At 44.0% G+C, this 16,025-nt stretch overlaps 1 protein-coding gene across 1 annotated transcript; it reads right to left on the bottom strand.

The window, feature by feature from the left end:
• Window positions 1–670: 670 nt before the first annotated feature.
• LOC307073938 (methyl-CpG-binding domain protein 5-like) lies at window positions 671–14,365 on the bottom strand. The gene is made up of 10 exons (XM_079733896.1): window positions 14,290–14,365; window positions 10,493–11,101; window positions 8,518–8,620; window positions 8,224–8,383; window positions 5,781–7,904; window positions 3,949–4,160; window positions 2,846–3,838; window positions 2,616–2,692; window positions 2,431–2,506; window positions 671–2,146 (listed from the first exon to the last, which is right to left on the bottom strand). The coding sequence occupies exons 2-10, from the start codon at window positions 10,612–10,614 to the stop codon at window positions 2,087–2,089; spliced, it is 3,927 nt and encodes a 1,308-aa protein (XP_079590022.1). The 5' UTR covers window positions 10,615–11,101; window positions 14,290–14,365; the 3' UTR covers window positions 671–2,086.
• Between the last annotated feature and the right edge of the window lie 1,660 nt (window positions 14,366–16,025).

The raw sequence follows: 16,025 nt of genomic DNA, 5'->3' as shown, positions 1-16,025 counted from the left end.
CTTCATAAAAACTTTGGAATAAATGTAACTGGAAGATTTATGTAACAAAATATAGGTTTAATAGACATTTCCTGTTGCAGTCGAACATTATTTAAAATTGTATAAGATGGTGAAATGCCATAGGATTTGATTAAGAACATTTCATAAATGGGTAGAACATTATGGGCATTTACAAATAACATTACATTACATTATATACAATTTACATTTTAAATATAGAGCACCATCTTCGACATGGGGTAGATTTTTTCCTTAATTAGTATAACATTCATTTCAAAATAAGACAAAACTAAAATTGTTATATGCATACAATCACTTAGAATATTTACAGTAAAACTCATTAAATCAGTGAGATCATTTACATGCACTTCAATTATCGTATCGTCATATTCAAGTATTTCAATATATTCATGATCTTCAAGTATTACCTTTTTTTCATTAGGATACATTGGCTATAAGCCAGGTTAATTAGATATCTAGAATTATCTTCATGTGGTTGGTTACAAGATGAGGATTTTCTTACGTGATATTAAAATGCTGCTCTGTCAATGACCATCCAGCTCTGATATATGCAAGTGGGGGAAAAAAAATTCAAATACATAACTAAGGGTCGAGTATAATTATATGATTACAACTTTCTGAATACTGTAAATATTACAATAAAAAGACATCCTGAAATTAGTTTAATAAAGAATCACAACAACAGTATATGATTTGAAATCCCACAGCAATAATAGTGTTAGGGCCAAGTCACAGGCTGTATAGGCTGATAAAAGAAAATGTAATTAACAGGGATTTGATATTCAACCACTCTTTATAGATAATACAGCTTTGGAAATCAGTGTTCCCCAAATATATTGATAAACACCAGAAGGAGCCTCTGCATAGGGATTAGAAAATCAACAAACATTTTATGCCAGAGGTCATATGAACATATACGGAAAGTTATTATGCTAGTGGATGGGATATTGGCAAAAACTGAATTTGGAGACCGAAAACAAACCCTTAGTAATATTATTTTGAGGCATGGTCTTTGACAATTAATGTATTGTATGATTCATATGACACCTATTAAAGTTAGTACAATGCTACAAGGTGCAGACTATCATGTACCAGCTGTTAGAAAATGGTTCACGCTTCACAATTCTACTTTGGTTTTGTCTTTACTTTTTATAGTTTAGTAGAACGCATACACATTAATATAGTTTATGAATAAGGAATTAAAGCAGCACACAAGGAACATGGATAATGGGAAGTTTAGGAAAAGTTAATTATAACTTTGCAGTGGAGAAATTGGGACACCATTCAGTATTTGAAATTGTGTCATAACCTGTTCAAAAATAATCAGTGAAACTCGTAAAGCAATATAATGTAGTCTGTTTTTGAGGACACTCAGGTTAATTGAGAAACAGTCTAAGTGGTTGGTTTAGATTTTAGGCAGAATGTAAACACTGAAGGAAAAATTTGACTAAATCTGTGCTTTAACAAAGGTGATCTAATTTTGCTTTTAACACATTTACTCAATCAAATTTCACTAGATTGATGTGATGGAGGAAACCTTGAGAACTTCCTAACCTAGATTTATCTTAGTTAACTAAAGGATAGTTTAAACATGTACCGCTTTAGGAACACGTTTTAATGCAAGCCTTAGGGATCTGGCAATTTAGTAAACAAAGCAACACATGTTTTTTGAATATCATTTAATATTTCAAAGCTTTAGAGGCATGTTATTCTTGCTATATAACATGTATTAATCTGGCATTTGTGTGTACAATGAGAAAGTAAAGGAAACCAAATCTTACCTACAGCCCCTCTAACCATTTGATATGAATACCATCTTCATGATGTAAGAAACTGTAGGTATTCAGTAGTTTTGACGATTCTCACAAGAACAACCAAGTTCACACAATTATGTTGTTTTGTTCCCCGGATAGATCCAAATATGTAAACTTCCACAAACTGTCGTGGCTTCACAGAAGTCAGACATTTTCCTCATATTAAATACAAAATACAATTGGGGAGCTTTCCATCCATTTGAAGAGATCAAAAATAAATAAATAAATGAAAATCCATCGATAGGTTCCTGTCATCTAAAGATCTTCCTCTTTTTGGCTTTGGGGGCTTTCCGTACACCATCTAGGCCTACCTGTGGAGTCAATTAAAAAAACACAGTTAAACGGTTGAACATAAGGGTTGAAATCAATTTGAAATGCTTTACCCCCGCATTGGCTCTGCTGCCGTTATTCACACAATACATTGGTCATAGTGTGAGTAATGGTGGCAAGCGCATTAGCATTCTTCCTTAAAGCCCATGGGACACAACTAGCTCCAAGCTATAGAGAGCTATAGGACTCCCTACAAGAACATATGGTGACCAGAGTCATCATGCAAGCAACCCATTTTAACAAATCCAAATAAGACTAGACTCACATTAGCTGTAAATTTGTGCCACTGGCCCATTGCATTGTGCAAAGCATCCTCCATGTGGTCGTCTACTGCCCCAGCACTTCGAAAAACAAACACATACACAACATTAAATCTATTATTTCATTGCTTATTGTTGTCATTTTAACTGTGAGACAGCAAATGGATTAATTCATTGAGTTTCAACTTACCTCAGGTGAATACCATTAGCTTTGTGCAATGTGTTCAGGTCATCCTTCAAGGTCTGGTGAAATCTCACAGGCTCCATCTGAATGGTTTCCAGAAAAAATAAAAACATTTGTCAGAGTCAAATATGTCTATCCTCATACACAATTTCCATCACTTAAACAGCAAGCCAAGCGTCTAATGAAGCAATTTTTTTTTATATGAAAATAACAATCACGTATTGTTAACACCTCACCTTGCTTTGCATCATTTCGCCAACACTGCAGAGATAAGACGGCCCCTCCATTTTCATCTTGCTGGGCCAGGGATGAAAGCTCGGGGCCCCGGCCCACAGCAGATCTCCTCCGGGTTGTGCCGGTTGTCTGTGGGCCAACGGTCGCCCAGGGTGATGCAGGCTGACGGGTCCCATGAGCCGCTCTTCACTCATCTGGCCTTCTGCAATATTCAGCACAAAGGACCCGTTGAGGCTGCCTTCATCACGTGTGCTGCCGCCGCCGTAGTTCCCGTTGAGCTGACCGTTTAAATATCCGTTGGACCGCTTGGGAAAATACGCTTGCCGGCCATCGGAAGCAGGGCACTGCTCAGGGGACTGGATGACCCCGCCTGACGTGTGGGCTCCGCTCCTCGCTGGGCCGAGGTGGCCGTTCCTGGGGTGGTTACCGTTCAGCTGAGCGGGGCTCTGCTCCTGCGGCGTGGGGAAGGCGTGTCTGGCCATAAGCTCCGTGTAGAAGCCGCTCCCGTCCTGCGCCCGAGCCTGTGACAGACTCCTCTCGGTCTGGCTGAGGCCGTACGGCGGACCCCCGTTGGCGCCGGAGCTCCACGGCGGACCGCGGCTGAACTGAAGCAGTGCCTCCGGGGCGGAGGGCAGGCCGTTGGAGTGCTTGAGTTTCGCGGGGGTCCGTCGCGGCCCGGCCGGGTGTTGAGAGGCCTCATTGGGATAGGCGCGGGTCGACCCGTGAATGACTGACTGGGAGAGGTCCAGCTGCGGGGCCGCTTGGGATGCCGAAAACGCGCAATTGCGGACGATGACACTTGACGCGGCCTCCCCGCGCGACCCGGCTCTGACCCGTTGGCTAGCGGGGTTCGCGTCTGTGCTCGGATGCCCGCCCTGGGCTATGGAGAGGTCCTGCTGGCTAGCCTGGAAGCACATGGCATCCGGAAGACCCACGCCCTGCTGTTGATCCGAAACCATGCTGGCAGGGGGTGGTATCCTCTCAGCGAGACTCACCTACCACAAGAAAACCCAAGAGATTAGATTAGAATTAGAAACTATTCTATTGAGAAGGTGGATTTTAATACTTTGGCAGGTTTGAACCAACAACAACACATTCATCTGACCTTGAAGGTTCTGAGGAGGCCATTCATGGAGCTGGGGGAGGGTGGGTGGTGATTGGAGTCACAACATGAAAGGCTGTCTGGGCGCTGGAGGAAGTCCACGGCCTGGACAGGAAGTTGTCCCGAGGCGTCCTTTGGCTGTTGCTTCTGTGGCCGGCGCCGCAGGCTACCGTTCTGGAGCTTTCTTGAAGCCGAGTCCAGGAAATGAGCCTTACCTGTGGAAGTGTCGAAAGATACGACCCAGAAGGGGGGGCAGGGAGAAAGGGAAGGGTCAAATGAGAGGTAAAGATAAACAGAAACCATGTTCATAAGCAAAGGGTAAGGAAGACCCATCACAATGGAGTCCTGTATTGGAAGGATCCAGAGAGGCATATTGGACCATCCAAGCATCTAATGTCGTAGGATTTAAATTCAAGCACAAAAATGTATCAAGGCTAGCGTAACACTTGTAAAGAGGTTGCGTTACATTTATAATCTAGGGATGATGTGCAGATGATGTGAAAAAAATGAGGGTTAAGAAATGAATTAGTGACACGGAAATCATATATTAGACAATGTAATAATGAGAGGAAAAGAAAATCATATTTTTTGAGCATTTATATAAACTCAACAGCTCAGGAGTTGAATCATTATCTATCAGAAAGACCTTCACCAGGACAAATTACATACAAATCAGGGGCAAGGCAAACACGGAGTGGTTTGCCAAAAGAAACCCTCTCACACTCTCCGCCAGTGAATGCAAACCTTACCTTTTCAGACAGTCCCTAGGCTACCATAGACAGAAATAGTGTGCGGCAGTGTTCACAGAGCAGTGACAGAAGGAATGGTGAGCTTTGCTGCCAAATCAAAAAGGTTTCAAAAACGGGATGACAAACCTCAAACAAAGGGGCCACCATGATCCGCTAACTCGTGGTTTTGCGAAGGACATGTGCTGAATCCACAGAGCTTGGACGCGAAGTGAGTGTGATCATTTGTGTGGAGCTCCTGTATTGAGAGAGAAATGCATCCTACGTTGAGGGGTGCGTGTATGAATTTGGCTGATCGGCGCTGAAAAGAGATCTGCTTTTCCCAGGCAAACTAGGCTATGAAAACCGGGTTAGGGACATTACAAAGTTACAGTAAGAGTTCATATTTAAATTCCCAAGACATCTTTACCAATTCACAAAAATTCAAATTCATCCTTGAGGAAAGAGAAAAGAATACTAAAAACTAGAACTCAACCAAACAAATCCACCTTCTTCAATGAGGTACCTATAAACCTTCACTGTATATCACTGACTTGTGTGTTTGTGATCATATATTCTCAGGCTGGCATTTCCCCTATGAAAAAAAGGATAACCGAGCCACTAAGACCACTTCCCAGGGTATTCCAGCCACGCGATTCGCAGTGGTGATGAATGTTTTCTCTCAAGTTAGCCATCACCTTTAATGAAACATGTGTTGACCAGGAAGTGATACAAGAATAATAAACTAGTCCGTCATGTTAACGTTACTAAAGGAACTTTTTAGTGGTAGGAAAACTGCCATTGCCTTCACAAAACCCTATATGATCCATAAAAAATGATGGGAAATTCAAATTGTGCCCTAGAGTAGGGTATTGTTGCAATGTTTAAAATAAGCAAGAAAAAATGCAAATGATGGAATTGAGATGAAAACAGCTAGTACACAAAGACAAAAGGGGTTTATTCCTAGACTAAAATGGGAGGGATTTGTTGATTGCTCAAAAGAGGGTAAAAATAAAGCACCCCATAGAAAAAAAGATATATTCCATATTTAATTCCTTCATGTAGGAACATCTACAATGTTTTGGCCAATACTTTGGATAAATGGGTTACCTGATTCGGGGTACATTTCGAAACCACCATTGGACATCACCGGGGGAAATCCTGTTCCATCTTTAAAACCGAGGCCGCCCTGGGACTGTTTTACATGATGACCCATTTGTGGCTGCTGAGAGTTTTGGTTACATATGGACCCTTCCACGTCATGTCCGCCGTAACTCAGGGTCCTTATATTCCCAACAAAAGGCAGATTGTGCGTTTGATTCACTTGACGTGCAAACTGTTCCATGTTCCGGGGCTCCCCTTGATCATCACGACAGTCTTTGCTGAAGTTCCGATAGCCTGCGATGTCTCTAATTTGGAGATGAAGGGGTCCATGCGCATTCTGCATGTTTGACAATGAAGGCACACTATCCTCAAAAAACAGCGGTTTGCCAGGCAAGGGCAGTGGTTGACAAGCATGGCTCAGTCCATTCTGGGCTTCCAGCTGATTGCTAATAGGTTGGACAAGTGGTGCCATTGAGACATCGTTGTTTGCCACTTGCTGCAAGAGCCTTTTAGTGGGCTCTGGATAGCCATGCGAACTGGGGCCGTGCTGCATGTTCATATGGAAGGACATATTCCCGTCGGGCTCGGCGGGGGGTTTCCGCTTGCGCTGCGCCCCTCGTTGCTGGGACATCAGTTTGTCTCGGAGCGCCGCTCTTCCGCTCTGTCCCTCTCCCATGGGGACTCCGGCACCGCGTAGATACTGGGGCTCCAGACTGCCACATCCTTCGCTGTACGGCTGCCTGCCGCCCCCGACCAACCCAGGGTGACCCGAGCTGCCACCCAGGTTGTTTTGATGGACTAACTGTGCTTTGGCCGCCGCGGACAGTAGACTGCTGGCTGGGAAGGTGGGAGGATTCTGTCGGTCGAGTTGGCGAGGGCCCGTCTTCAGAGGGAGTCTCGTTTGATTGAGGCTGTCGGCTCTGGGAGGGGGAAGGCGTATGGACTCAGAATGCACACCGCCACCACCAGTGTTTATTGCTACTAGTGGCTGGATCACAGACTCGGCCATGTGATGGAGCGGCACTGAGGTCTTTGGGGATGAAACGGGCCCCTGCAAAGACCGGGAAGGCTGCTGCTGCGATGGCACCTGTGAAGCCAGGGCAACACTACTGTAATGTGAGGAGGCAACGGACGTGTGTTGGTGCAAAGAGAGCTCCTTTAACCTAACGGGTGCAGGAGGGGCTGCCATGTGTACTGGAGATCTAACGGGTGAAGATGAAATGGATGACAGTGCGGGGTGTTGCTGGCCTCTTGGGCCAGGGCCAGGCCCAGCCACTCCAGACTTCACCGCCGGCATAGGGAGATTACTAGGCAAGGGGACGACGGCAGGAGGTGCGTGCACAGACGCCCCTTGAGGATGGTTATTGACCTGGAGTCTGGAGGGGGTGGGGACAGCTTGATCGTGAAAGTCTAACAGGCTCGGTATCGGGTCGAGTATGCCGAGGGGGTCCTTTTCAGAGGAGCTCATGCACCTCTTCTGCACAACGTAGGGGGCGTGCTGTAGGACCTGTGGGTGGTGCTGCTGCTGCTGCTGCTGGGTGTTTGACGACAAGGGGGATTTATGTGTGTAGTCTGTGTTCTGGGGGAAGCTGCAGGGCGATCGCTGCCTGTTTGGGCTTTTGGTGTGCATCGAAGGCGACGAGGAGACGCTGGTTCTTCCAGCGAGGGCACAGGCCAGCTGGCTGGAGGAGGGCGGGCCGTGCACCACGACACTGGGTGGGGAGAGAGGGCCGAAGCGCTCACCGTTCACGTGGCTGGAGCCAGGGCTGAGGGCTCCGTGAAAACTGAGCGCAGCAGACTCGGGGCTCCTGAGAAAGGGGGTCCGGTCGCCGTAATGCTGGGCGCCACATGAGGTGGTTGCTGGGGGGCTGAGTAAGCCGCTGTGATGGTTGTTGCGATATGGCGACCTTTGGGCGTTGAGGTCACCGACGCCAGGTCTCAACCTGGACTGGTGTGCATACGCGTCCCTTTGGGGTGGGGAGCCCAGTTGGTGTTTGTGTACATAGTGCTGGGGACCAGACATCGGCAGTTTGTAGGAATTGTTGCCGTCGGGGGGGACCGAGTTGGGGGGACCGTTGCGCAGATCCTTCCTTATTGCTTGAGGATTCAAAGAACCAATGTGACAACCACCTGCAAGGTGAAAAATAAATAAGCTTATCCTAAAGCAGTAAAGAAAAAGGGAAAGATCGGCAAAGCTGTATCACAACCTGACTGATCTTAAGCATGAGGCTCCGTATGCAGGTGGTGCCTAGTTCACCTATTTCTATGGCTGTCTTTGGACAGGTTATCTATAAATGTGATCAAATTGAAAGACCCTATGACATGCATTTATACAATATCCAACACACAATTGTAAGTGAACAAACGTGTACACACACACACACACACACACACACACACACACACACACACACACACACACACACACGTGCAAAGAATCAAAACATACCAGCGTTTCTACTGGAAATCTGGGACTCCATGCTCCTGTGCAGGGTTGCCACGGCGATGATCTTCCTCTTGTGTATGCAGAGCTTGGTGACGGCAGAGTCTGCTTTAACATCCTCAGCAGTCCTCTGCGTGACGGCAGCCCCCGGGTCAAAGTTGAACACCTGGGAGGAGGCGGGAGAGAACACTGACGACAAGGCAACACGCACGCGTTTCGAATACAGCAACTGTACGAGAAAAAGGGCCAGCGCTATGTTCCTGAGAGGTTTACACAACGCACACATGCCAAGACACTGACCTTATGGAGGATGAGGGGACACTCCAGGCCACACTTGCAGGTTCCATCTGTCTGGAGGTAGCTCTTGGCTTGTTCCAGACAGGCAAGCACCGAGCCACTGGGGCTGTGGAGAGGATGGGGAAATGGTGAGTGATCAGCCAATCACGATGTTTATATGCACACAAACACACACAACCACAGCATGGCCGAGATTGACAAGAATTTGTTATTAGCATTGGGAAAAATGGATCCAAAACTAAACAAAAAACCGAACTAGAATTTGGTTGCCACCAACAATGGATGTTAGGAGGAAGTCATGCAAAACTATCTTCAGTTCTATGATTAATTTTGCACGATAAAAGAAAAACAAATATTTGTCATGTGTCACGAAAATGTAATAAGCTGAGAGTATACAACTGTACACACTATCTTTATATAGCCCGAAGATAAAGGGATTCCAAAAGTTCTCAATATTAGTGGATGCATGTCCATTTACATCAGTGGATATGGCATAGAGGAGAATCATCCACAAGGCTGTGTGGGTCTGTTTGATTGCTCATGCAGAGGGACTAGCACTTGACAGGCTCAGCAGCCTGAGACAATACCACACCCCAGAGCACGCTTCCCCACAGCCACTGGCCCAGAGCAGCAACACTGGCTGTATTATTTCAGGACATTAAAAAGGAAAAGGTCAAAATAGTTCTTCTTACATGACAACCCCGCCAAACCGAGCTACATACGTAAAAGGCGGATTAAAGGGCAAAGAGAGAGCGAGCGAGAGTTTGAGAACATCCGAACTAGGGAGCTGTGACAGACGAGACAAAAGCCATTTCAGCCGCCTTTACAAAATGTTGGCTTCAGAGTTAAATTAAAAACCCACACAAGAACGGTTGAAATTGAGGGGGTGGGTAATATATGGAAATATACCATTTGGCAGCATCATAGCTCATGACAGAGATGGCAATTTTCTAAAACCTCATCCATCCATCCAAGTTTATTTTATGGTGCTTACAAAATGACCCCACTGGATGTTCCGGCCCTGGAAGATGAAGGCACGCAGAACTATTTGAGAAGCAGTTTGCATAACAAAGGTCACAGAAATCAAGGTTTGCAGGCTTTCTTTAAAAAAAAAAAAAAAGATATTATTTTAAATCAAGATGTACTAAAAAGACTGAATGATGAGAAAGCTAAAGGAAGACCGAGAGGGAGATCAGTCATAAGGTCCCAGCGTCTCGTCTTCCTGCTCTTGCTTCCCTCACTGCCAACTGAATGCCATGCTTGCCATGCCTGGGTTAGTTACTTACGACCTGTCGTCGGTATGGCAATGTGTACATGAGCTCTGGATGACTACTAGTGTTCAGATCCACCTCCCTGTTGGATGCATTTAGAAATGTCATACTCTATCTTCAGCACTCGTCTTTGGGTTGAACTCTGCCAGGGTTTTCTAGACTTGCCCTACTTACGTGCAACTCTGACCGTGGAAGACTATGATACAACCAACTAAGATGATTAGCCAGTAAAGGCAACATTTTGACTTCCTGGGGTAACATTTGGGTCTTCACTGGGTGCATCATCACGTTATCAGGTTCCAAATTACTAGGCTAACTAGCTAGGGGTGCTTTTTGAGGAGGCTTACTTTACATTTGACATAAAGAGAGACACAAAGCCAAGTCGACGATGGAAGATGGATCCATGCAGTTCTGTGCCTCAAGAAGAAAAACACTGCACAGAAATATACGTTCAGTGTTCAGGATTATACAGTGTTATTCACCGATAATTACATATCTTAATGTCTCGCAGATGCTTTCCCCAATTTCGAAAAGCCATTTCATAAGTGTGGGATTTGGTTCATCCCCGAAACATTGAGTAGGACCAGATCAAACCAGTAGGTTCCTGATCAAATTGTTTCGAACACAAATCCCTGAGAAGACACACCGACACTCAACAATCAACAGTGAACAGGCATTGTGTTCCGTAGAGTATGGCCGAGTCCTACCTGATGTAGACAACACCTCCATGGTGGATCTTTCTTTGCCAACCAATGGGGACCTGGGCTGGCGGCTTTCCCACTGGGCAGTGGCCACCGCCACCATATGTGACTGTCCTGTCCATTGTCATGAAGGTCCACCACACGCTCGAACCGCACCACAGCAAATATCACAACCTCGTGGGACTAGAAGCAGACCGCCCGAGCCTCATCCTTGAGCATGTCGGCGAACCCATCCAGAGTAGACATGGTTGGGACAGGCATATTCATGGACACCCCAATGTTGTAATTTGATGTTAGATTGATATTATTGACGACAGAAGAACCATAAATAGCCCGAGTAATGTTCTTGTCCATTTTGTAGTCGTCCGTTCCTCTGACTTTCACAGAGGAGGGAGCCGGTGACTGGCGATTGACTGCATTGCCCTGGTCATGTTGAAAGCGTTGCAAGGATTAGATGATGTCCCTCTCTCTCTCTGGTGGAGCACCAACAGTAGGCCTTCTGTCTGGGCTAACCACAGCAGTCACTTGGTTAGGAATGAAATCAGCTTCAATTTGATGTCCCGTTAAATTTCTGTATTAAGGCGAACGTCCGCCTCTGGATGGCATGCAACACATCTGTGGAGAAAACAGCAACATCTTAAATTAGCATGATAATTAGAAATCTTGCAATATTATATGCTAGCAAGGATCACTTGAGATAAATATATGAAAACCAACAATCTGCAACCCCACACCAGCATGAACAACAATAAGTCATGAGGGCTCCTCAGATCCTCAAAGGCTGAAGTGGCAGTGGCTGACAGAAAGCCAATAAAGAATGCACTGGAGGAATATTACCATCTTGTTGCCACTGGTGATCTCATCATAAGGCTAGAGCCAAGCCAAGGGCTAGATTAAAACGGGGGGGATGGGGGAAGATAGACGGGTATTTTCTTTTTACAGTGGTGGTGACAAAGGTATGACTAAGTCTCCTGGCAGTTTCCTTTTTCATTCACAGCAAGCAGCGGCTGCTTCCTTGGGCAGATGGACCTACAGGGATCTATCACAGTCGCGTAATCACATCCACCCCTATTAACGGAATTCATCATCAGATCGTTAATTAAGTCATAAAAAGCAGTTTTATATATTTATGATGTACATATCAGTTCGGCATATATGACAAAATGGAAAATGAATGTACATTTCTTTGCTAGTTAACGCCATCCACCGTGTGCAGATCAGATTAAGGCACATATCTCCTATTCTGACATATATACCCCCCCCCCCCGCCATCAATCCTGCAGCGTACTAAGCACAAGCATTCTCGTTTGAATACTGATCCCCAGATGTAACGCCGTTCTGGTCAAATGGTTGTTACGTCTGCTGATACTCAGACTGGGTGTTTTTGAGAATACACCAGCTCCCCTAGGTGAGATGGTCTGTTATCTAAAGAGCTGTGCTTCCATTCATCTCATGAATGTTTGTATAACATGCCAAATGTATATACATCTATATTTTATACAAATATATATTTGAGGGAATAGTAGTAAATCATATGCAACTTGCTTTTCCATGTCATTCATGGTGCGCATTTAAAATCAGAACCATTAAGAACCTAACACTACCATTTGATTCTTGAATGGTGTAAATAGTCCTGATCGAAGGTAATGGCGGAATAACTGATCAAGTTAATTTGGCATTAAAGAGTGACCCAGAAAAACAAGGTTGGGAGGGGAATTGTAAATGGATGAAAAACCCACTAGAGATATGCGATATCATTGCAAAAAAATATCTATAAATATTTCCACAATCCAAAAAAAAGATTGACACTACCTTAGAAGTGTGCTACTTTGTTTTGCTCATCTCATTTAATTAAACATATTGTTACTTTACTGAAGCATTACACACAGACAATTATGGTCTTTCATAATACCACATTCAAACCCCACATATCTAGCCTCCTACCATAATTGTATTATAATGCTACTATAATGCAATTTTTAGTTTTCACCACTACAACATACACCTGCTTAATGCTGCATGCTCACTGCTGTGCATGCGACTGATCATTTAGGCCAACTGCTAGGACGCCTACCTGTGACTAACACTGATTGCACAGCAGCAAGACAAGGCAACAGATCATAGTGTGTCTCGCCATACTATTTTTGGCAAGACACAGTAGCCACACATGAGCAGGGCAAGCACCCTGGTGTCCTACCAGTGCTCAATGCCTGGAGAGAAAGAGAGAGTTGAGAAATAGGACAGGTTGCTGCCTTGGTTGCAAGGTAGGCAGGCAGTCCCAAGGGGATGAAGGAGGTAGGGAGGGGGGTCAGTCAGAGATCCAACAGTAACTATTTTGGCAATGGATCTGGTTGCAGAGAAACGCTAGTCTCTGCATGTCATATAGAACAAACAAGGGATACCGTACAATGCGAAAAGAGAAATACTAATAATACAGGAATGGCCATTAAGTGCAACACAGACAAATTATTGGGAAGACAATATTTGTAATAATTGAACTCTAGTTAAATACTTCAGACTTTGCAATCCCTTTTTTTTTTTTGCAAAAATGGAACGCAGGCAAAGAAATATTTGATCCAGATTAGAAAACCTACTGTCTAGCATGAGTGACTGCATCCAGCATAGCAACAACACGAAGCCACCACCTCTTTGCCTTGCAAGAGAACAGATAGTGCAGCAAGCCTTGTTCTCTCCAAATCATAAATCTCAAAATTCCATTTGCTGCCAGAAGTTATGGATGCTGGCTGTGGGCTGTGCAGCCAAACTAGTGGCCGTGGCAATCCGAGGAGCAGTCGGTGCTGCCAATAATATACGACATGGCATTTTACAATTCCAGGGATACAAACGTAATATAGTTTCCCTTAACAAGGGAATTCTGTCTTTATTTTTGTAATGGGGATTGAATAATTTAAAGCAGAGACGCGTTTGGTCCCCAATAAAAGCTCCCCTATGTATAAGCCTGAAACGACAGTAAGAGTGGCAAATGCATGTCGATATACGATGTGGAATCCGCAGCTCTTTTTTTTCCCCCACAAATCTGAATTTGAGGCACAGTCCAGGAAATAGACCGACCTTTTCTGGCAGATCAAGAAGGATCACGCAGCAACCATTATACCAACATATAGCCTGGTGCTGAAACACTCGCGTTCAATGCATTAACGCATGCAGTAGTGCAATATATCCGGACGCATTTACATACATATGCATGCATGCATATGGTAAACAAACATATTTCACACAGAAGCGTATTCCAAAGCCGGGCTAATTTGCGGCAAACGTTAGCAGGCTTAGCTAGGAGAAAAACATCTGCAATACCGCCGAGCTAATCAGTTAAACTTCGTGGGCTGCTGGTAAGGAAAAATAACCAGGAATACTATGGTGGCGTTTGGAAGAGGACAGCCATCTTCGTATTTCTGAGTGTTGAACACTTGATGAAACTAATCATGGATCACGTAATCCAACGACAATGTTCATGAAACATTAGTCTTGATAACCTCAAATGAGGACTAGCTAGCTGGACGGCTACAGGAACAACAACCAGAGAGCACTCTGCCTTTATCGGGTCAAGTCCTTCGCGTACAAATCAGGCACAATAGTTGAGCCATGGGGAATTTAGACAAAACTAGGAAAAATGTAACAATCAGTCAGGCACGTTATTGCAAGCCACAAAGTCAGGATCCCCCATATCTCATGAGCTTGGTACAAAGACAATGACCTCTGTAAAATCTATTTGAGTGCATTTTGAAACGAGTTTAGTTAGAAACACAAGTAGAACATAAGATATTTGAGAGATTTTCACTCACCAGCCCAATATGCACACTGTATTGAAGTAGAACACCTCTTTCTTCCCATCTAATCTTCGCTTACGCGTAATGCTCTTTGTCAAGCTATCAAGAATGGTCACGACGGCCGGGATTTTCAAAATAAGGGCGTGTTGGTAATAAACTCAGGTTCACAATATTGTCCGTGTCATTGTTATTGCCCCGATATTTTATTCTTGCCGATTTCATGGAAGTGTGTGTGAATCCGTTGTGCCTTGCTGACGAACACAAAACAAAACTGTTCACACTATAATGGTTGGACATAGTCAAATATTTTTTTTTTTTCTGAGGGTCCCAAATCCCCTTGATGTCTTATAGGCATATTTTATTAAGAAACCTACCCTTGACAAAGAAGCACAAACTATAGTTCACAGTTATGTCTTTGCTTCCTTTCCTGTTGTAGCTGCTCAGATTCAGGTTTATCCAAATCGAAATACATTAACCTCTAATCCACTAATTCAAAGTTCAGCAGCCCAGGGAAACAGCTACGCTTAATGCAAATGAATGAACTGTTGTGAGAGCTGATGCTGCCAAACCGGAGCTCTCCTGTACACGACGGTAGCGTCTGCAGCAGAGACTGCGGTTTCTGACTCACTGTCATGAAATGGTTTTAGTAGCACGTATGCAGCCTCATATTACGTGTTAAGAGAGAGAAGTCTCGGAAGTTCCCTGTCATTGGAAAGACGCCTCCTGGTCTCCTCCTTTTTGAAGTTGTCAGATGTTTCTAAATAGCAATACTTAATTAGTCTAGCGATGCAAGTAATATAGGAATTTGAAATATTCAAGAAAAAAATGTTTATTAAAAAGAAACGCCAAGTTTTAATCTTCTGTAGGACAGCAGGACTAGTTCCATGATGCTGGTGAGAAGGTGATGGATAAATGGAAATCCGATTTACCAAATAGTATTTATGAGCTAAATAATGATCTACCAGACCCTGCTTGCCATTGAAACTGCTCCTGCTTCTTTTGAGCCCAACTATCAAGCTCTACAAAAATGTGCATCTTATGTATACTATAACTTACGGTAGTAGGCCTCCTGAGGTGGTCAAATGATTATATTATTTTATTTTCAGATTATAGTAATGGCAAAAGAGATAAGGAGGAAGGACGGGGGGAAACGTAAGTCGACAGAGAAGCCTTTTAAATCTTTTTTTAATCCAACTTTTAATGTGAAATTCAAGAACCAATAACCGGAAATTGATTTGCTAATAACTGCTTTTAAGGCCCAGGGAGATGGGGCATTTCTCAGACTGATGGTATAGAAAAATAGAATAAACCGCCTCGATGAAATTAAATTCAGATAGTTTTAAATAAATGCAGCAAGATGCACCCCTACATCGATGCTAGTGCTGAAGTTACGGTAAATCAAATAGGCAGAGTCTCAAAAAACGGACATTTTATAGAATTCAATCTTGATCTCTGTTGAATTTCCCATTCAAACAATGGTCATATTGGCATAATGACTTAATCATTCAGTTAATGTGGCAAGTTATGACGACCCTTGCCATGTCCAAATATTTTAAACAGTCACTGATTCCCAACGGTAGGTTCGTGGTTTCATAGTAAAGTTAATAATTATAAAAAGCTAACTAATATGAATTAAGGTCGAGATTGCGCAAATGCTGCCACCTAGTGAGGAAAAAGAAACATGCATGGCAAGATACCTTTTTTCTTGGATATTTTTTCTATAATATTGGATTTGTTTTAAATGAGAATTT

The sequence above is a fragment of the Pollachius pollachius genome, assembly GCF_949987615.1.
Source record: "Pollachius pollachius genome assembly, chromosome: 3".
NCBI lineage: Eukaryota > Metazoa > Chordata > Actinopteri > Gadiformes > Gadidae > Pollachius > Pollachius pollachius.
The sequence above is the reverse complement of the archived record's forward strand: the minus strand, read 5'-3'. Positions and strand labels throughout refer to the sequence as shown.